Below are 22,985 nucleotides of genomic sequence, written 5' to 3'. Positions count from 1 at the left end.
CGGGCGCTGCCTGGAGCCCGGTGCAGCGAGTCGGACGTCCCACCGGGGCGAGGGGGGACCAGGAGCCGGGCGGGGAAGGATGAGCTGGCTGGGATGGGAGGAGGAAGCCGAGGGAGCAGGAGGCAGAGCCGGAGGAGCGGAAGGAGAGGAGGCGGAGGAGGGCGAGAGGCAGGAGGGAAGGGAGGAAAGGAGAAAGGCGGCGGCGGAGGAGAGCGGCCCGCCCTCCCGGCGTCCTCCTCCGCTCCCAAGTTCGGGCGGGCCCGGCCCAGGCCGCCGCCGCCACCCCACCCCCGCCCGTCGCCGGGCTGCTGGCAAAACGCGGAGGCGCCGACTCCCTCGGGCGCTCGTGTCCGCCCCGCGCGCGCCCCCGCGGCCCTCGCGCTCCGGGCATGCGCAGTGGGCGGCGCCGCTCCGGGCCGCCCCTGCCGCCGGGAGTAGGAAGCGTGAGCGCCCGGCGCCGGGCTGTCAGTGAGCGTGGGGCCAGCGAGCGAGCGAACGGCTCCGGCTCCGGCTCCCGCTCCCGCGCCCGCTCCGGCCCGACTCTTCCCCGGCCGCCGCCGCGCCGCGACCTCGGCCGCCGGCCCGCGTTCCCCCCCCACCCCCGCCCGGGGTCGCCCGCCCCCGCCCCCCGGCCCTCCCCGGCTGCTGCCGCTCCCCGGCGGAGGCAAGAGGTGGTTGGGGGGACCATGGCTGACGTTTTCCCGGCCAACGACTCCACGGCGTCTCAGGACGTGGCCAACCGCTTCGCCCGCAAAGGGGCGCTGAGGCAGAAGAACGTGCACGAGGTGAAGAACCACAAATTCATCGCCCGCTTCTTCAAGCAGCCCACCTTCTGCAGCCACTGCACCGACTTCATCTGGTAGGTGCGCACGGCCGGCCGCCCGGACCCCCTCTCGCGGCGCCCGGGGGCTGGGGACCGGCCCCCTTGTAGCCTGGGTCGCATCGCTCCGGGGACCCTCGCCCGCCCTCCCCGCCCCCACGGCCGGGCGCGCCCACTCCGGGGCTGACTCACTCGGGGAACTTGGAAAGCCGGCCGAGTCCGAACTCTCGCCCGGAACGGCGCGCGCGCTCCGGCGACGCTTTCGGGCAGGACTCCCGGGGAAGTCGCCGCCAGGTCACACACACCCCCCTGCCGCAGGAGGGGAGGCTGGCCCCGCGCCGCGGTGACACTGATCCCCTTCGCGGGTCCAGTGTCCTCCTTCTCCCAGGCGCACCCGCCCTCCTGCACCGATAGAGGAGCTGCTGGTTGGGTGTGAGCGAAGGGGAGCGAAAGAGCCCAAAGGGCAGAGTTTTCCCGGAGAAACACGCCCGAAGTAACCGGGGAGCGGCGGCGACTGCGCCTCGCGGTCCAAGTTACGGGCGAGCCAGGCTGGGCGCATTCGGGGGTGTGTTTTGCTCCCCAGCGGGCTTGGACTGCGCCGCTAGCTTGGGTCCCTGCCTACTGTAGCTTGTATCCGCCGGGCACGGGAGACCGGACTTGTCCGGGTGAACCCAGGGGGAGCGGAGAGACCGCAAACTGCTGAAAGCTTGCAGTGGGGGAGGGGGGACTAAGACCAGGCGAATGGCAGGAGGGCAGAGGGAGTCGTCTAAAACAGACCCTGTCAACACGAGATTAGACGTGCAGCCTGGTTGAGGAGGACCGAGGCCTTAGTTAAGAACACTGCTGTAAGGTGTCAGAACTCAAGTAGAATTAACGGGGGATACAGGCATTAACTTGGGCCAGTGGTTTGGGGATCCTGATAAACGGAAAGCCTTCAGGGGTCTCTGCACCCCGTGAGACCAGGTGAAACCGTACATGCCCTTTTCTGGTCACGGTTCTGGCTTTTACTGAGTCTCAGGACGTGGGCGACCCCTTCTCCCACAGACCCCAACGTGTAGAAAGCTGGAACTTCAGGAATACCAGGTGTCCCAGTTTTTTTCCCCTTTAGATTGGCAGATACCTACCAGCCTTTTACTATCAATTCACGAATGTGGCTAGGAAGCTCCCCAAGTCAGAACTAAGGCAAGGGTTCCTTGATTCCTGTCGACCTTAGGCTAGGGGCCGCACTCGGGTGACAGTGTCTCAGTGCACCTTGCCACTAACCTTTGCGTGACCTACCCTGTTGGGGCCCTGGGCAGAACTGGTGGATGGCTATGTGAATCCATCACACCTGGAGGCAGAGCACTTCAAGCATGGTGCTAATAAAACGCTTAATTTTGCCTCTCGATGGCATCTGAATTCACACGGCGGGGGGGGGGGGGATCATGAGTACCACGAATGTGCTCATAAGGTGCTTAATTTTTCCTTTATGGAGATTATCTGAATCCATCACACCTGGAGGAACTCGCCTCTAAGGGCACCACAGATGTGCCAAAGTGCTTAACTTTACGCCTCTGGATGGCTCTCCGAATCTACCACACCTGGGGAAAATCCCCTCCAAGGGAGAGTTGGACAAGCCTAGTCCTAATAAGGTGCTTAGTTTTTTCCTTACAAATCTCAATAGTTCCGTGAAAAGCACAGTCATGTCTATGAATGATTACCACTGTGTAGTCAGTGTACGAAGCCGTTGTGTTCCAAGGAGAAGTTAGCCATATCTACAAGTTATCTAAAATAAGTTCTTAGAGCTTCAGGGCAAAGAAGATAGTGCATCTAGTTAAGGGGAGTCCTGCAGCCTCCTATCCCATGCTCCGTAAAAAGGGAACAGTAAGACTGCTGTCTGTGCCAGAAGTAGGTAAATTAGGAAAGACTTGTAACATACATACCCAGGCTCGCTAATGTCTTTCCACTATCTGGTGCCCCAAAGGATCAGCCCCTGGTGAACTGTGGCACTTCGGGTCACCAGGTGTAATGTGAAGTGGAAAATAAAGGTCTCCCTGTCAGCTTCCTCCCTGGCTGATTCCCCTGACTGTAAACTACTTGGAAGGTCCTGGAAAATATTCCCTAGGATGGTCTCGCAGTGGTTTTAACTTCAGTTATCTTTCATTGTTTCTGTGGGCCCTTCATTTACCAGCTTGTTTTAAATATTAAAATGCTTTAAAACCCATAAAAGTTTGGGTTTATTTTGGGGGGGGGGTGACTAAACATATGAAGTGTCTTGTCAGCTTAGGATGGCTATGTAAAGCAAAAGATTAGAACTTCTAGAGTTTTAGTGCAGTTCATTCTAGTAGTAACCGTGTTTATGGTTTAATGTGTCTGGCAGGGAGGGCAGAGTAAATCTTCTAAAGTAACCTACAAGAACAAAATAGCCTCTGTATTTGCTTTGAATCCTGTTGATTCTCCCCCCCCCCCCCAAAAATTTCACGTGCGATTTTAATAAACATTGTAAAACCAGTCTTTTAAATCAAAACTTAATGTTGAGTGGGTACTGTTTGGAAGTTTCTAGACCCCTATTCTATAATAAATGAAGCCACGTCTTTAGGGAGAGCAATGACTTTCATTTGGTCTTTAGGGACAAAATCAAAGTGTACTGCTTTCAAACATAGTCCTCTTGTTGAACATCATGGCCAACTCCAAATACCCTAGCCGTCTGGTCTTGAAACTTCAGTATTAATAACAAAGTGTAAACTTAGAGAAGATTGTTGTACATTGAAAAAATTCAAGGAGCCTTTGGAAGCCATGCAGAGGTTGTTTTTTTCCCCCCCAAAACCGAATTTATTCAGTACTCTGAGCATGTTTTCCTATAAAATCGTTGGTTCTCACGTATAAACCCTTAGTTCTGTGGAATACTGTTTCATAACTGGCTTAAACTATGGTATACAACACAAGATATGTTAAGATATTTTGTTGTTTCTGTTTTTCAGGGGGTTTGGGAAACAAGGCTTCCAGTGCCAAGGTAAGCTGTCACGTTGGATTTTATTTTCAAGTACAACATGAAACCAGCATTCCAAACGGGAACAATATTTCCAGTCCTCTTTTCTTCGTGATCCAAAAAAAAGGTGGTTTAGATATTTTCAAAACGAGGTCTCTAAATTTGGACTGTTTTAAAAAAAAAAAAAATCAAACGGTATTGCCTAGTAATCTGCATATAGAGCTGCCTTTTTCTCATTGAAGAAAAAAAAAAAACCTTCCTGTAACTTTATTTTTTGCCAAGAACATTCTTGTCAGAAACTGCTGTCTCTGTGTGGGTGTTGAGGAAAAGAAATGGAATCACTTTGTATTCATGCGGCTTTTCTGGTTCTTGCTCGGTTTTTGTTCTTTATTGCTCTTACCTATGCCTTAGGTTGGACTCCTTGTAACTAATTTTGGGCCACGTATCATTCCAGTGATGCATGGTTTTTGGTTCTCGATTGTTGTCCAGAACAAAGTCAGCATGTCTAAGAGTTACCTAGATCAATCATAATGAGTTGCCATGCTAGGAGGCACGTTTTTCCTTTAGCGTGAATATGACTGTGTACTAACGACCTCTTGCATCTGGGGAGAAATCCATTTATTTCTACCTCCTATCGTATCTGTAGTTGTGTATCATGCGTGTTAGGTAGCTGTTCTATACATTGTGTTCTGTTTAAAGTCAGTGCTTGGTAGCTTGTGAGGGCATTCTGGGCTCACAAGCCCACCTTCTGGCTCTCCTCATCATCTATATTATGTTTACTTAGTTGTGGTTCCATTTCCCATCTGGGTGAAGGTTTATTAAGGTAAGTGGAAAGTACGTCGTAGACTGGAAAATATTATCCTAACACTGTTTAATACTAAGCACATCAGAGAGAGACCGTGTACTTCTTAGAACCCTAAAATTGTGCTAGCGAGTTGGTTTATCTTTGAAAGTTCAAATTCATGAACTTGTTTCTTACACTTCCTAAATACGTCTTCAACGCAGCTGTTTTATGGTATAGTTAACATTCTACCTTCACGAGTGCTTCCAACTCTGAATCAATCCCTGAGAGTTGGGAAATCAAGAGATATTCCTTTATAGAGAAAGGTGTGTTACTGCCTCACTCCTTGTAAAAGATGAAAGGAAGATGGGGCTCTTTACGTTTTCCAGTTGTGGACCTGAACTTTGTTAGGCAATGTTTGGGTGTAGGTTGGAAATGTGACTTTATTTTTTAAAAGAAACTTAATGTTTATTTTTGACAGATACAGAGCACAAGTGGGGAAGGGGCAGAGAGAAAGGGAGAGACAGAATCTAAAGCAGGCTCCAGGCTCTGAGCTGTCTGCGCAGAGCCTGATGCGGGGCTGGAACTCACGAACTATGAGATTATGACCTGAGCCCAAGTAGGTTGCTTAATTGACTGAGCCACCCAGACACCCCAAAATGAGATTTTTTTTTTTCTTGAACCTTCCTTTAAAAAAAAAAATGTGGCAAGTGTGGTTCCGGGCTAACTGATATACGTCTATTTTTTGTAACATTTGGGTGGGAACCTATGGAAACATAAAAATACTTGTCGGAAATGAAGGTTAGGTGTTAAACTGTGTCATTTCTTATATGTTAAGACTTCAGGATAAGCTTGGTCCCTTCTAGACCTGCTTATTTGAGTCAATTTTGTTGAAATCAGAGTGGCAGTGTTAGGGGTGTAAGGGAGTCCTGCATGGTCCCCCCCCCCCCAACCACCCCACCCCGCCAGACTACATTGAATTTTTTCTTTGGAGTGGATTAGATTCATGGTTTCATGTGAGCTTGACTCCCATAAAGTAAGAAGTGAAATTGTAGGCTCTTCTCTTTTCCCTCCCTCAGAGATAAGATATTCAGTCACTCTTCAAGAGCTCAAAATTTCAAATCCTTCTCCAATATCCACCCACCACAGTAGGCAGTGGATATCCTTCCCTGTCAAAATCTTCCTTATTCTATTTAGTGGTTGCATGTTGGGCGTATCAAACTTATCCATTTCCGATGCTTTAAGTTCACACTAGTGAAATATTGTCAGTGATATCCTTGGACACCATGGTATTTCTATAAAAGATACCTAGAAGAATGTGTGTACATCTTAGGTCTTAATGAGTACAGCCGTGTTCTCAGAAGGTTACAATTTGCATTTTTAGTATTAAGTGTACCCCATTCCTTTCACTCTTACCAGTATAGGATAGGTCTCTTTTTTCTGACATTTTTGCTCTGGTAAGTGAAAAGTCTTAATTTTCATCTGGGTGTAAGGCTGAACATTTTTTCAGACTCGTTTTAGCCTCTGCATTCTGTGGATTGCCTTTACCTAATACTTGAAATGTAGTTCTTACAAAGCAGACAAAATAGAGCAGCGAGTATGTGGTTGATGCAGTTCATTGGGGAAGAATTAAACCACAGGTCTTATTTGGGTGAGTTTCTGCACTGCGTTTACAAACTGAAATTCACAAACCACTTCAGATACAACCTAATATGCTATCTGCTTGTTACATTTTGTTTAGTATGTACGCTCAGCATTTGACCTCGAGTATGCATGTGCTAATCCATTATTCATAACTTCTGGATGTTAGCCCAGGACAATGCCTTTTAATTGCACAAATACAGTTCCCTAACACTTGCATTTTGGCCCTCTCCTCAAAGGTAACCTCTCATCATTTTAGAATATACTCAATTTAGAATACACTGTTCTTCTCAACGTTCTACCAACTTAAAATCTTGTGTTTGGTAGAGTTCTGGTCTTCAGGAGGAGACCCCCTCATCCCATGCCTTTAGCAGCATACCCTCTCGAGATGGCAGTTGGAGTTGGAGACTTTGTATTCCTTCTGTTTTCTCACCTGATGGAGGCAGCATCTTCTAGCTCTTAGTATATGGTCCATGACTTTGGTCAGTAGCATAGCTGTAGCTAAGTATGCCTTAGAGAGCCGTCTGTGCTCCAAATAGCTCACCTGTTCATAAAGTAAGATAGCTTGAAATCTAAAATATCCTCTCCCTTCGTAAATGTTCAGAACTAGAAGACCAAAGCTGTGAGTGGCAGCCCTTTAAAACTGGGTTTCTAATCTATGCTATGAGAAAGCATTTTACAAGCACACAAAGGCTTCTTTCCCCCCCTGCTTCTTCCCCTCCTGGAGATGCAGTCCAAATGGAAACAGGACACTTCTCCAAAGACTTCCTGGATTGTTGCCATTTGTGCTTCATGCCGTGTTTAGATGGCAGTACAGGGGTACTGCTCTGAGAAGGTGGATCTTACCAGGGCCGGTAACCGAGGAGGATCCCACTGTGAACATGGATTGGCTGCCTGAAATCGTGCAGGCAAGGGCCATACACCCTGGAGAACAAAGAAAAACGCAGAAAGTAGAGCGAGGAGCGGTGAGATAGTTAAGGTTCTTAGATGACCAGCTTGGTGCTCTGTGGCTCCGTCCTTTCAAGGGTAATCTCAGAATTTGCCTTTCGATTTTTGTGAGGCTTAACTTTCTCTTGGTTGATATGCTCCTTGCTGGTTTTTTCCTGTGAGGCTAGCAGAGAAGCTGGTCCTTGCCCCCAATCTGTTCCCTCCCTCCAGGAGAGGGAGAAGGGTTTCTCCGGCCTGGTCATTGATGAGGTGGAGATTCAGACCTTGGAAGGTGTGTCTCGTGTTGCTAGTCTTCTGCACCAGCTGTGTCCAAGAGCTTCTGTCATGGAACAGCAGAGACCTTCACTATGCTGCTCAAATGTTGTCTTTTCTCTGGGGGTAGTGGAGCCAGTGGTCTTACCCTTTCGCTACTGGGAAAGGGAACAGGCCAACTAGACTAAGCAAGACGGCTTGCACGTCTCAAATTTCAGTGATACATTCTCTGCAAATGTGACCTGCTTATCAATGTGACGAACCGTTGTGAGCCTGTTAAATCTGTTCCATCTCGGCATGTTTTTTCTGCTCTTTCTGTTCAGCGTCCCAGATCTTCAAAATGAACAACTACCCTAGGATCTTAGAAGAATCCCCTAAAGAGCATCAGATCCCCACCAGTGACCACGATCAACAGACTGTGGCTCTGCGTGATCAACACTGGATGTTTGCGGGGTGTGCTGGGAATGCGTGCATCCTTGTGTGATCCCCGTGTGCTGCTGTGCACCCATCTTGAATCTGGAGCCATTGCTCTAAGCGCCCCCCAAATACTGGACTTCTGCGATTCTAACTGAAGCTGCCTTTCAGCAGTTAGGGGTTTAAAATCCATTTCCCTTAGGCTGTGGCCTTCAGTTTTGAAGGCCTGTTTCAGAATAGATCTTACCAGCTCACCTGAGTGGGATGGTGTTTCTTCTCTCTTGAAGAATGAAGGTTGATGGTGTGTTCTGATTTTTATGAAATGTTCTTTTGAGAGAGCATCCCAAGCAGGGTCAGAGCTCCCAGCCCAGAGCCCGATGTGGGGCTCGAGCCCGTAAGCTGTGAGATCATGACCTGAGCCAAAGTCAGATGCTTAACCTACTGAGCCACCCAGGTGCCCCTGAAGGTTGATGTTTGAGGGAAGAAAGTCCCTCTGCCCTCCCTCTGTTGGCTGCATGAGAGAAGGAATTGCAGAAAACTGGGCCCGTTTAAGGGAGGGTGACCTTTAACGGGATAAAGTTGGCAGCTTTGCAGAAAACGATATCAGGTTCTTTCCATGGCTTACAAGACGCCGGGAGCCACGTGGCGTGGACACCAAGTGCTAGGAGGTGGAAGGGGGCTGAGGTCTGAGTTGGGCTGAATCACGAAGTTGACTGCCTTCAACAGATTTCCTTCCCATGTACTAGCTCGTCTACATTAGTGACGGCCCACTGATTTTCAAAGCTGACCCCACGATTTCCCATCTTTAAAACTGGGGTGTTAGCATTTTGGCACCCCATTTCTCGTTGGTTACTCTGGAGATGAGAAGCTGTTGTTAACTGTAGGGGATCTCCCGGGGCCATCGAAAGAATCCCAAAAAGACCGATCCATGGAAGAGTTATAATTTGAAATTCTGATAGTTTTGCCTTGAGGTCAGATCAAAGCCTTATTTCATCTTCAAAGAATAAAATTGTCAGAAACACCTAAAACAGAACCATGGTGGAGGTGGGCAGTTAGAACTGCCTTTCTTTCCAATGCTTTTCTCCCCCCCTCCATAAAAATGCATTAATACTCATTAGAAGTAGGGATGCATGGACGAAATTGTTGGATATTCCCATTTGGTGCTATATGCTTGATAGGAAATGACTTCTGATTAATGGCTTCCTGAATTGCTACTTTCACTTAGTGCGTTAAGTGAATGTGTTTAGTTGTACACTCCCCACCAGAATCTGATTCAGTAGTGTAGGGGGTGATGATCCGACTAAGCAGGAGAAACCCTAATTATTTTTTGCAGACGGACCTGACCTTGAAGTTTCCTCTTAACGTTAGTGATAGGATTTACTACCCTCTGAGCGTTTCACTCTCAGGCGACATTCTTCAAACTTAAGTTTTTAGGCACATTAATTCTTGTTCGGTTTTCCTTCCAGGTATTCAAACTAGTGTCCACTGTGGAGCTTTCCTATTAGGATGAAGTCCAGCTCCTGAACGAGAGCTCTTAAGTTTCCTGGTTTCTTCAGACTCGTCTACCGATGCTTTGCTTCTTTCCGTGCTTCAGTTACTGCAAATAAGTTGCAGTTTCCCGCGAAGGGTCCTGTTCAGATTTTTTTTGCCCCGATAACCTGTCTCACCTGTGAATATTAGCCCGAAGTTTAGCTCTGCCGTCTGTTCTCCCTGCCTTTCTGGACCCTCTCCCAGTCACGGGACCCTCCCCCTCTGTCGTTCATCTCCTCTGCCAGCCTTGAGAGCAAGGACTGCTTGTTTCTGTCTCCTGTTTAATGCAGTGCCTGGCACTTGGTAGACACTACATAAATATTTGTTGGATGTATGGTTACACAAACGACCTAAGATATGAACGTCCATAGCCAGAAGGATTGCAGTGACTTCTGCCTGCATACTTGTTAAAATTTCGTTTATAATTCAAAGTGATGTCAACTAGGATAGATCATTAGATGACTTCAGAAAACGTAACTCTCTGAAGCTAAGCATACCTATTCAAAATAGGAAACAAAATGCTAATTTGTATCTAAGTTATAAGCAATGGTAAATTTAATAGCACACCACTTAATGTGCCTTTTATCTTCAGAGAAGTATCTAGGCATCCATAACGAATACTATTGCCACAAATTAAACAGCATCTTATGGGCCACAGTAGGACAGGGGAGATGTCTTGGGTACAGGGTGAAAAGTTAAAACCAGCTCCAGTGCACGTGTCTGGTACAGTCGTTTAAATGTTCTGTTTCGTTTGAGAGTGCTAATCGCTGAAACCAGACCGTCATGCTCCAGAGGGAGTAGTAGCTCAACTTTATGGATTCTGATATTTTTAAACTGCTCGTACCTGAAATGTTTGTGCCTTGATGTGAGAAGGAACGGAGGAGCATGGCAATAGGAGTGCCCAAGTGGAACTGTGAAAACTGACAGTCGCTTTAAAGACCTCTGTCAGTTGAAAGGAAAGACAAACCGATGTTAAATGCTGAGAGATGCTGGACGCTTAGGAGCTGTGACATTTTCCATGATTCCATCCCCAGAGCCCCCTCATGAAGCACAGGATAGGATCTCTTAGAAATGAGAGTGCTGAACTACCAGGCTGGTGGGGGTGGAGCAGGGGGTTCAGATTCAAACAGTTGTGCAGAAAACCCTTTTCAGAGCCAACTGGAAACTTTTTTGGTACTTACAAAGCCTGGATTTCTATTAGAGGAAAGAATGAGGCCATTAAGGGAAACATTTCTTGGTGACAGAATTAAGGCTTCAGTGTCCTGTCAGTCAGAATTTCCATGACCAAGCCCTTTATTTCAGATGTTTTCTACTAAACCGTGAAGTGTTATGTTGGACTTCAAGCCGAGGCATGGACACTTCAGCATTGGTATGGTATTAATGGTCAAGTCGAGATGAAATGACCGTAGCTACCCTAAAGCCCTCCATTAAATTATACAGAGGGGGAAAATGGCTTCTGGAAATAGATTTCTATCAAAAATGTAATGGAGGGGAATGATTGATTGTTAGCACAAGATCAGAATTAAGAGCAGGTTCACAAAGCAAGACTAGTATGAGGGCAGTTCGTCTTGAATGCGTTTACTTGTGGGTTTTTTTTCCCCTCCCCAGCAGTTACCCAGCTTTAGTTGTAGCATTTTGGGAAATAGGGGATCCATCTGTAGTCTCTGCAGTGATTTCAATAGGTAGTTAGGAAACAAAGGTGGAAATGCGGGACGTGAAATTGTCCAAGTTGTATTTAAACTCTATAAACTCGCTTGTATGAGGAATGGGGTAGGAGGAGAATCCAGTTAACAGCTACATTCTGAGCTGTGAATAATCACAATAATTGAGATTAATTACAATTGTGACTATTCGACTCCCATGTTTTCACCAACAGGATAATTGACACTCTTGACTCTCCTGGTATGTCTGGTAGTTCATGCACAGTAGTCCATGCTGTAGACTTTCCTTAAAACCCTACAGTCACCCATGAAGGGTTTGCTCTTAGACCTTGTTCCAGGCACTTCTCATCAACACCGTTGATCCTCACAATTTTGAAAAGGTAAGCAGTGTTCTCCTTTTATAGATGGGGAAACCAGCACTGAGGCATAGGAAGCTTAGAACTTGTCCAAGGTCACAAAATTGGAAAACAGTGGAGCTGGGCTTCAAACCCAGGCTGTCTGGGTCCACCCAGGCTGTGAACCCAAGTGTTGGGCTTCGTAGTTTTGTTTTTTTTTCTTCCAATTTTTAAGTTTATTTTGAGAACACATGCACAGGGGTGGGGAGAGGGAGGGAGGGATGAGAATGAATCCCAAGCAGGCTCCACACTGTCAGCACAGAACCCCCATGTGAGGCTCCAACTCGTGAACTGAGATTCTGACCTGAGCAGAAACCAGGAATCAGGTGCTCAACAGATTGAGCCACCGGGCACCCCCCCATAGTTCGTTCTGTTCTGTAGGCTTACACCACTACCTGGGCTATGGAGGTGTGAAAGAGGGAAGTCTTTCAACTCCGTAACACATGCCATACTAGTCACAGTGGGAGATGATGCCAGATCTGTGCACCTGCTCTGTAGATCATGCCTGGCACTGGGGGGCATGGGACAGAGCGCTGGGCATCGAGCAGAGAGGAATGCTAGACAAAGAGTCTTCATAATAGAAGTTCGAATGAGATAGGGGTGGTCGAAACGTTATGGGGGTGGGGAGATACTTCCTGGGCTCGTTAGGAAGGAGCTTTGGAGTTGGGCTTTGCAGGATACAGAGAATTTCCTTTGGGAGAGATGGAGGAGGCTTTCTAAAGCGAGGAAATAACTAGAGCAAAGGGGAAGGAGGTGGCAGCGAGAGGGACTCGTATAATTGGGGAGCAGCATAGGCCAGGACGGAGGCCATACTATTAGAAATGTCGCAAACGTGCCTGTCCCCAACGGAAAAGCTGATTGGAGAAACCTACGTGTTTTCCTCCACATGCTGCTTCTATGCCAGCACTATTTCATGCCTTTTTATGTGGTGCTTTTTTCCACATAAATTCCATAGAAAATTGCAATTACAGGAGACTAAAGCATTGTGTCTTCACGTGAAAGATATTTCGTATAGAGATTAGAAAATAACTTGCTTTAGGAAGTGCATGGCTTTGACCCTATTCCAAGGGTCTCTGTTATGAAGCTGGGACTGTTAATTGCAGCATCCTGTTGGAAGCCCAGGCTGTTACAACATGGAAATTACATGACTAGAGATAATCCACTGAGTTAGACTTGATGTGTTCATAACCTTAATAAGGAAAAGTAGAAAAAGCACCTAATTAAAATCATTTTCTGTTTCCAGAACCGCATAGTAAAGGTCAGAACTTCTGGTTTGTTAGTGGTTATTCCCAATCCACGGTGCTAGACTTGGATGTTTATAATGCTGATCAGAAATGTGTTTAAAGGAAGGCAGAGGGGTGCTGTGGAGCTGTGCGTTTTGGGAGAGAGAAAGGACTTTCACGTGGGTTTCAGAGTTGGAGAATAAAAACTCACGTAATCCTGTCACTATGCTGACCCGGGCTTATGACATGCCAACACCCTATGGGGAACTGGCCTTGTTCCCACTCTGTAGGAGCAGATGGGGGTCGGGGGCAGGGTGCGCGGGGAGGGGAGCAGGCGGGCAGCTTGTTCATGGTCAGGTGGCTTTGAGACCAGGCAGATTCAGTAAATGTCTGTGATCTTTACTCTCTGAAGCTATGCAGCTAAATAGCCAATCCCTTTTACTTTTCTCATTCTGCTTTCCCTTAGATTATCTAATAAAGCATGACTTGTGGTGCTGTTTATTGTAATTAGGATAAAACTCCCATTGACTCAAAGCTAGGCTCGGGCTTATAAAGGCTTTTAACTTCTGTTTGGATCGCTCTTGAAATTAAGAGGCAGTAAAGGAGCTTCATGTATTTTCCTTTTGAATTAATGCATGCAACTGTCATTTTGAAAATACAAGATGGGAGCTGACTCTAAAAAGTTAAGATCCCACAACTTGATAACTTCTTACAATGTACAGAAGAGTTCAAATCCTAGTTATCTTCTATTCCATAAAGGTACTTTTCTTTGGTGCAGTTGTAATCCTAAGTTTGTACGTGGATGTTTTAACACTTTGCCAGTGGAATACAAAAACACTGGTCCTGTTCTGAGTCATTTGCCTGATTTTGAAATCTCAGTAGACCTCACTTTTTCACATGCCGAGTTGGAGCATTAAAGTGATTTTTGTTGAGTTTCACATTAGTTTCTTCAATCTGAATGACTCCTTAACACGGAAAACCTTTTTGCAAAAGGTATGCTTAAGAGAGTTGAGGGAGTAGGTGTGGGGGGAGAGGGAGACAGAGGCTCTGAAGAGGGCTCCCTGCTGATTGCAGAGAGCCCGAAGCAGGGCTCAAACCCACAACTCGAGATCATGACCTGCGTTGAAGTCGAAGACTTAACCCATTGAGCCACCCAGGTGCTCCAATCCTCCTCCTCCTCAAACTTTACCACCCCTTTAAAAATGAGGGTCGCCTGGGTGGCTCAATCGGTTAAGTGGCAGACTTTGGCCCAGGTCATGATCTCATGGTTCATGGGTTCAAGCCCTGCGTTGGGCTCTGTGCTGACAGCTCAGAGCCTGGAGCCTGCTTCAGATTGTATCACCCACTCTGCCCCTTCCCTGCTCATGCTCGATCTCAAAAAAAAAAAAAAAAAGACTAAACGTTCCAGAAGCATCCAGGACGATTAGGTCTAAACTCCAGGTATCAGAGTTGAGCTGCATGGCCTCAATTTTCCCTTTTTGCTCAATGGCACCATCGAGCACCATAGCACCTGCTGGGATTGAGCCCAGTCTGTGCTCCTATGATGCAAATCAACATGCAAAATCACATTTTATAAAGATTAATTATTGGGTGGGAGCTGGAGTAGTTGGCATGATTAAGACCGGCCATTGTTAAGGTGCCTGGGTGGCTCAGTCGGTTGAGTGTCCGACTTCAGCTCGGGTCATCTCACAGTTTGTGAGTTCGAGCCCTGTGTCGGGCTCTGTGTGGACAAGCTCAGAGCCTGGAGCCTACTTCGGATCCTGGGTCTCCCCCTCTCTCTGCCCTTCCCTGCTTGTGTTCTGTTTCTCGCACTTTGCGGGGGTGGGGGGAAGACTGGCCATCATTGTCCTTGCCTAAGGCGAATCTAATAAAACCCAGTAGAAGGATAAGATAAGGTGAAGGTGCTGGGGAGCAGAGGATAACACCCCGGATGAGGCTCTGGGTTTATTAAACTCTTGGTATCCTACCTCCCGTTATATTAATGGTTTTCATGACTTCACAAACTCAGGAAAAACTGTTCACAATAGTAACTGATAAAATTGTGAACAAGGTGCTTTTGGCTGACTCTTATCAGTGCAGAATTAATGAAGGCCTAAGTTTTATCTCCAAATTTGGAAATGCATGGTCAGCTTCTGGCCCTTGTTTGTATTCCTGTGTAACCCTTCGATGTTAAATTGTATTCAGTATGTTGTAGCCTTGGTCCTAACAGGCTGCAGCTATGTGGAGGCTCCCTTGGGATATTTAAAATTTATTAGAAACGGTAGAACATATTCGTGTGAGATGGGCAAAATCTTTTGGTTGCTAAGAACTTGGGTAGCTCTTAAAAGCATCGGATTTAATATTAAGTTCTGTATTCTTAAAATTTGTTCCAGAGCACAAGCAGGGTTGAGGGGCACAGCATCCCAAGCAGGCTTCGGGCTTTGTGCAGACCCTGACATGGGGCTTGATGCCATGGCCCCGGGATCATGACTGTAGCTGAAATGAAGAGTTGGAGGCTCAACCAACTGAGCCACCAAGTCTCCCCAAGTTCTATATTCCTAAGCGATAAACACATGCTTGTGTTTAAATGTAGATTAACAACCTGAATTAACATGCACCTAAGCATTCCCCTTTCTTGTCCTTCTTGGTGAATTTTGTAGTCAAGGGATCAGGAAGAGCTAGGTTCTTAGAATTTTAAATCGACAGAGGACTATGGAGACTGTATAGCTGAGGTCCTTGAATTCATAGCTGTGGAGTTGGTCCCCAGAGTAGAGTGACTTGATGTAAATGTAACCATGCAAGTGTGACCACCTGAATCTCCAGCCCCAACTCCTGTCCGGTGCTCCCCTCCTCCTGCTTGGTAGGTCATAAACCTGTGTACTTAGCTGTAACCCTGTAGCCTCAAACCTTAAGTGATGTTGCCAGTGACCATGGGTGCTCATCCAGTAGTTTGTATTTAAAGAAAAGAAGTGAGGAACCTGCCAAGTAGGTGCTTGATTCCCTTTACTTGAAAAACGGCTGTATGTTCTAGAGATGATGTGTCTTGCCCTAAAGTCCAGGAGTTGCATTAAGGATGATCTATTTTGTAGTGTAGATGACCAGTGGGAGTAAGATCTTGAGTTGGTATTGGATGGGAATTAGTGAGCAAGGAAGAGGTCTACTTGAAATTCTTTTTTCCTGACTTTTGTTTTTCTAATTTTAATTCTTTGGGAACAGGCTATGTTCCTAAGGCTACTTAAAAAAAATTTTTTTTTTAAATGTTTGTTTTTGAGAAAGCATGAGTGGGGGAGGGGCAGAGAGAGGGAGACACAGAATCCAAAGCAGGATCCAGGCTCTGAGCTGTCAGCCCAGAGCCCAGTGTGGGGCTCGAACTCCTGAACTGTGAGATCATGACTTGAGCTGAAGTCAGATGTTCAATCAACTGTGCCACCCAGGTGCCCCTAAAAAAAAAAAAAGTTTTTGACGTTTATTTTTTTGAGAAACTGAGTGGGGGAGGGACAGAGAGAGAGGGAGACACAGAAACTGAAGCAGGCTCCAGGCTCTGAGCTGTCAGCACAGAGCCTGACATGGGCTTGAACTAAACTGTGAGATCATGACCTGAGGTGAAGTCTGCTGCTTAACCAACTGAGCCATCCAGGTGTCCTTCCTAAGGCTACTTATAATCTTACATGGAGATCTCACACCATAGTTGAGCTGGCATTTTCTAGATTATGTGAAATTCTGCACAAGTCAGTATCTAGTTAATCCTAGATACTACAATTAGCACCTGGAGATTTAGAGTAGCCCCTTAAACAAGATGTGAAAAGTAACAAAATGTAACCATGGAGTTTACTTGGTTTTGCTTTCTGTAGTAAAAGTAACTCCACCCTTAGAATTTATTTCTGGACCACAGTACAGCCAAATACAGAAGTCAGATCTTTATTTCCTATAGTTGCAGTGTTGATCTGAGGTTCTGATCTTGGAAATACAGTAATAGAAACACAAAATAAACAAAGTGCTAGATCTGAGAACATGTTTATTCATACTTTTCTCAAAACTCATTTTCTATCTAAATCCAAACAACACAAGTCCTTGTTAATTGTTCCTTGGAAAATTGTTCATGTCCTAGATTTCTAAGTTCTTCTAAAAAGGAGCTCAGAATGATCGTTCCTTCTGCCTCACCCCCCCCCCCCCCCGCCCCCCTTGGTGAATTTCCCTGCAGTATTCTTGGATGTCTTTATTGTTCTGAGTATTTGAGCCCTGTTCAAAATCAGGAAATTCTAAGTGAAGACCTACCACTGTATGAATAATTTTGAATATTTTTGTTAGGACTTAAGTGCTGAGAGTAGGCAGGTTCCTTGCTACATTCTCTTGCTCCTTTGTGCCTGCTCTATGGAAGTTACTTCTGCTTTGGATAATAGCCTGCTGTTTCAAATAATTCCGTTTTCTGGAAAGAAAGCTTTGAATCTGGGGTCGGGCAGTGAGTAGGGACTTGGAGGTTCATTAACTGAGACACCAGCCACATCTCTGGGTGATTAAACTGTCCCTGGCACTAATTGGGGTTCTATGTCCTCAAACACTTGAAAGAAAGGTTTGTTTTGTTTTTTCCCTTTCAAACGGTTACTTTGAACTTATTTTAGGTACAGGAAGGGTGAAAAATGGTACAGGGGGTTTCCCTAGATCTCTCACCTGGCTTGTCTCCATGTTAACATTTTACATACATTTCCTTATGTATCTGGGAGTGCCAGGGTCTTTGGACCTGTAGAGTTTCCCATGGTCAGAATTCTTGCTGACCCTCCTGCTTACACAGCACATTGCCCTATTTTTGGCAGAATGGCACCTGGACACAGGTTTGATTGGACTTGGGTTCAGTCTGGGTCATGGTTTTCTTTTTATTTTTAATTTTTTTTTAATTTTTTTTTTTAACGTTTATTTTTGGGACAGAGAGACAGAGCATGAACGGGGGAGGGGCAGAGAGAGAGGGAGACACAGAATCGGAAACAGGCTCCAGGCTCCGAGCCATCAGCCCAGAGCCTGACGTGGGGCTCGAACTCACGGACCGCGAGATCGTGACCTGGCTGAAGTCGGACGCTTAACCGACTGGGCCACCCAGGTGCCCCTTTTTTAAATTTTTTTTTATGTTTATTATTGAGAGACAGAGCATGAGCATGGGAAGGGTAGAGAGAGGGGGAGACACAGAATCCGAAGCAGGCTCCAGGCTCTGAGCTGTCAACACAGAGCCTGATGTGGGACTCGAACCCACAAGCTGTGAGATGGTGACCTGAGCTGAAGGTCGGACGTTTAACCCACTGAGCCCCCCAGGCATCCATTTTTTTTTTAAGATGCTGTTCTAACCATGTGCATGTAGTTGCATGTATATTGTGGAAAGAACACCAGTGGAGTATTTTCCTATCAAACCATCCCAAGTTGAGGACTGTTGACCTAGTCAAATGGGTTTAAGTTTTGCAGTATCCAGTATCAACGTGGGAACACTTGCATGCTGCACGTGGAAACTAGGTTGTCAGGTCTTTCCAAATGTATGGTGTTCATTATACCTCTATGCAAATCTTGGTTTTTACCAAGCACTGTGGGTGAGAGGTGCGTGTGGGTGTCTGTGGTGGTGGAAAGAATTGCTAATTGTCAAATAGCCACTTAACCTGCCTGAGCCTCACCCGCGTGACTGAACTCACGGTATTTTTTGTTCTGGGTCTTAATTTCCAACAGAATTGGGACTTGAGAGTTATTTTTGTACACTGGAACATCTGGGGGGCAAAGAGAATAAGCACATGAGGGGAGTTTGGTGTGTGCCTATCTGAAGAAGCAGATGGTCCTCTACTCTTGGACCTGCTGTGTTGTACAGAAGCATATGCTGTTGATGCGGAGGGAAGAGGGTTTTCATAAGAATCGGGGGCCTTTTCACCCAGGAATTTAAGTTTTAGCTAAATGATTTGAGATGTCTAGAAAGCTAATGGTTCCTTAAAGAACTGTAGAAGTACAAAAAAAAAAAATCACCTAGGAAGTGCTAGACTGGGAATTGGGTAATCTTGGTTTGAATCCAGTTTAGGCCTCTGCCATCCTTGTAATGAGGGAGCTGGATTCTCTAAAAGGTGGCAAATAGGTGACATTCTTGCCAGCTGCTGTGGCAGAGAAGGCTAATCGTGATCCTTTCAACTTGAGAACCCTCCACTTTATACACCAGGTAGCTGTAAATATCAGGTGATCAGAGTTGGTGTGGGAGCCCAGCAAACCTGGTCATTCCTAGGCTGCCTTATTTTCCAGGCCCCCCCCCCCCCCAACTTTTGACCTCTTGAGGATCATGAAGATGAAAGAGCTAAGTCACCTTTCTGGTCAGTGTTTATATGTTCCCCCCTCTCACTGCTTCTCGGCCTTTTGGCTAAGATCAAGTGTATCTGTTATGGGTTTAATGTTTCCCTCTCTTAATTCTTTGATGCAAGAACAGTATCTCTAAAAGAAAAACCCTTGGGGCGCCTGGGTGGCTCAGTCGGTTAAGCAGCCGACTTCGGCTCAGGTTGTGATCTTGCAGTGTGTGAGTTCGAGCCCCGAGTCGGGGTCTGTGCTGACAGCTCAGAGCCTGGAGCCTGTTGCAGATTCTGTGTCTCACTCTCTATGACCCTCCCCTGTTCATGCTCTGTCTCAAATGTTTAAAAAAAATCCTTGAAACACTGAAATTTTGATGCAAAACAAATAACCGATTACTGAGAATACTTCTAAGTTTGAGAAACTGAGACCATGTGAGTGGGGGAGGGGCAGAGAGAGGGAGAGAGAATCCCAAGAAGGCTCCGTGCTCCATGCAGAGCCCAAAGTGGGGCTCGAACTCCTGAAATGGAGATTGTGACCTGAGCCAAAACCGAGAGTCCGACACTTAACTGGCTGAGCCACCCAGGTGCCCTGGGAATTAGTCTTAGGAATGGAGTTGGTTTAGGATGGTGGTGGGTAGGGGAGAACCCCGTTCATTCCTTGATGCTATTTTTATTAACATGGAAGGTGTTAGATTCTTCTGACTTCTGATGGGTCTAAGCCAGTGTTTTGGTTTTACTGTCTGGTTTATGTGAACTTCTTATAGTGGAGATCTGGTATTTGAATTGGCTTTTGATTTTGTGTTCTCGGACGCACGTACTCTCTCTGGAAATAAGATTTGTAGAGGAAATAGCAAATAGGAGTACACCTCTGTTTTTGACTTTGTGGGAAGCGTGATGAAGGCTGAAGGAACGGTAGCCTAATCAGAGCAATACTTGCTGGTGGTGGGAGTCGACTGCTGTGTTCAGAAATGCCATCAGAGAGGAAATTAGGTTGGAAGCAGCAAGTTGGGATGCAATGTTCCTGAAACTGAACAGAGTTAAGGGAGAGGAGAAAAACCCTATGGGGTAAGTAGTTGTGATTTATTTATCTATTTTTTTGAAAGCTTGCTTACAATCCTTTGAGCTAGACAGAGCCCTAGGATTACTTTGTTTATAAGACTGCATGCTTTTGTGTGCACAAATCCTATTTGTGCAAATTTGACCTTTAATTTCCATTACGGTCTCCCATCCCTGTCCTCTTTAAAAAGCTGGTCTCTTGTGTGAAGTGTTAGGCTTTACGGTTGTAAGGCCTTAAGACTTGCATTGGCAGCTGGCAACCATACATCTCCTCTAATACGTATTTAGTACATATTCTCTACCAGGCACCATGTTAGTTCCTGGGAATGATAGTACCTGAAATCAGATGGAGTATGGCCTTGGTGGATGGCTAGGGGTCAGGCACTTTGCATAGCTTATTTAATCTTCATGACGAAAGGAGGACAGGTTATCTTATGGATGAGGTGTAGAGGTTGTGTTGCCTGAATTCTACAACTAAGTGGGTTAGGTTAGTATTTACATGTGGATTGTGATGATGGATGCATTGTTTTAAAAATCAAACATAGATTATTGTGATTGTTCATCCACAAATGGTTTTTGAAAGGTAAATCCTTCATGTTTTTAAAAGATTACTTTTTTTTTTTTTTACAACTTGGATCCAGGTGTTGTCTGTCCCCCATCACCTCCCCCCCCCCCCCAAGTCACTCCTATTAAAATGTGGAAAATCTCTTTGTAAGAACATGCTCTTTAATTTCCTGTCTTAGATTCCGGTGGGATAGGGTGATCTAAAACAAGTTCAGTCAAGCCTAGCAAATATTAAATTGAGGTTTCAAAGATCCATGGAATGAGTTTATACTTGACAAAAGGTTAATTCAGCCCTACCATTTTACTTTCTAGGAGTGTCCTCTTTTCTTTCCTTACCTGAGGTTGGGAGACTTTGTAATTAGGTTTGCTGTAGGCCTGCTCTGTCCATCTTTTTGAACTGTCGAGATCAGTTACGTTGAACTTCTCTGGTTGTCAGGTGCAACCTGGCCATCACAAACTTGGCTTCTCTTAGAAGTGGTGGTGTGTACTTTCTGATGTGATCACCGGATTTCATATATGAGGTTTCTTTGATAGGGCTCTAATTTACCAGTACTTGTGATTTCTTGATATTCTGAAGTTTGATAAAGGAGAGGCTTGCTCAGTGACGGGGATACCTTTGTTTTACTTTTGATCGGTTTACTTAAAAATATTGTTACCTTGTTTATCCTCCTACTTCCATAACCTCCCAGCATTTGAAATCAGTTCTGCAAACATCTCTGTCCTTAACCCCCATGATTTAATTCTTCAGTTTCCTGTCTGCCCTCTCTAGAACTTTCTCATGTCACATATTGGAAATAAGTCATTAGTAGTTAGCTTTTATTTGAAGATTAGTACAAGTTTGTAGGAGAACTTACAAAATGAGGTATAAAATTTTAGATTATTATCTATTTAACAGATTGTGTGCTTTAACCTCATTCTATCTGCCCAGTGTAGTGCCTAATGCTGGATATGCAAATAAGCCAGACTGAGAGCATGTCTGCTGTAATCCCTCTAGTAATGGACCCAGCCACTAATCCAGTAGTCATGTGGGCAAATTACTATAGATTGCTTATGGAATTATAAAGGAAAGGTTTCAGGACTCTGCTGGTAGATAAAACGGGGTCCTAACTTGGGGGGAGGGGGTCAGGAAAATCTCAGTGAAACCACATTTGAATGAGCTCCTAAGGATAAAGAGGGGTTATTGAGGTCAAGAAAAAAGGAAAGGCTTTCTGGACAGAGCAACCAGCCTGTACAGAGATCCTGAAAGGAAGGAACACTGTTCTAGAGACCCAAAGAAGCCCTTAGTTAATGGAGTTTTTGAAGCAAATCAAACCATCTTTTTTTGTCCCTTCCCATGAGTTAGGGTCATAAAATCGTAAAAAGTATTTAATATTGCATGTTGTAATGTATCCTTTTTGCCTCTGGCATTCCTCATGGATTGTGAACATAGCTGCACTTCTGTTGCAAGCCTTATAAGGCAAAAATACTAATGACGTTTCATGAAAAGGACTTGAACGATCAGTAAAGGGAACATTGATGCTATTTCCTAACACCCACTGAAGTCTTACGTGTCTGGTCTGCAAATCCTTAACTGAGGTACAGTTAACCTACACTGTTTCAGGAGTATGATACAGCGACTTGGCAATGCTGTGCGTAATGTGATGCCACTGTAAGCGTCGTCCTCATCTGTCACCATACAACCTTATTACAAGATTGACTATATTTCCTATGCTATGCTTTTCATCCTGACACTTACAGGGGTCTTGGGCTCTACTGATGCAGCTACCTGGGCTCATCCCCAAGACTTACTAACTGGGAGTGTGTACCTCTTGGTACTCTTCACCTCTTCTGCCTATCTTCTCCCACCCTCTGGAGTATTCTGAGTGAGGGTGCAGTGTGAGAAAAAGCTGGAGAGGCAGACAGGAGCCACCTTGCAGGTCTTAAATAGAAATCTTTTTAACCCAGTCTCTTAGCCTAGGGGGTTCAATAGCCTGCCTAGCCTTTTAGTCTAGCCATGGGGGATCCTTCGGAGAGCTTTAAGGAAGAAGGTAGCCTGATTTGAATTTCCTTGGAAAGGTTAACACCTGACATCAAATGGAGAACTAACTAGAAGCGGGCTAGAGTGGATGGGGGCAGCCCATTGGGAGGCCCACCTTGATTCTGGTGAGAGATTTCCTAGAACTACAGAGGGTTGTAGTGGAGAGACGTTGATACATCCAGGGTCTGCTTCAGTGAAACCTGCTGGACGTGGTGATGAATGGCTCATGGAAGCGGGAGGGTGGGGGTCAAAGATCCGCAGGGCGGTGGTGTCCCTCAGTACTGTGTAGCAAGCGAGAAGCCCGGGTGTGGGGGACGAGCATGTGATTTCTGAACCTGTGGAAAGGGCAGTGCCTTAGGTCTCCAGAAGGGCTGAAGGTGAATGTCAGGAAGGCCTCTGGATTGAGGCCCTGGGGCTGAGAGGGGTGGCCAGAGCTG

At 46.0% G+C, this 22,985-nt stretch overlaps 1 protein-coding gene and 1 pseudogene across 3 annotated transcripts in view; both read left to right on the top strand.

Annotated features, from left to right (window-relative positions):
- Positions 1-559: 559 nt before the first annotated feature.
- Positions 560-22,985, top strand: part of PRKCA (protein kinase C alpha) — a 393,952-nt gene continuing 371,526 nt past the window's right edge. The window contains exons 1-2 of one of the 3 annotated variants that reach the window (XM_027048026.2): positions 560-859; positions 3,781-3,812. In XM_027048026.2, coding sequence (XP_026903827.1) covers positions 687-859; positions 3,781-3,812 — 205 coding nt within the window. In that variant the 5' untranslated portion in view covers positions 560-686. The remainder of the gene's footprint in view (positions 860-3,780; positions 3,813-22,985) is intronic. The other 2 variants (XM_027048028.2, XR_008294375.1) reach the window with 2 other exon arrangements.
- LOC113596104 (uncharacterized) lies at positions 18,966-19,073 on the top strand (annotated as a pseudogene).

Source organism: Acinonyx jubatus, chromosome E1, assembly GCF_027475565.1.
Source record: "Acinonyx jubatus isolate Ajub_Pintada_27869175 chromosome E1, VMU_Ajub_asm_v1.0, whole genome shotgun sequence".
NCBI lineage: Eukaryota > Metazoa > Chordata > Mammalia > Carnivora > Felidae > Acinonyx > Acinonyx jubatus.
The sequence above is the reverse complement of the archived record's forward strand: the minus strand, read 5'-3'. Positions and strand labels throughout refer to the sequence as shown.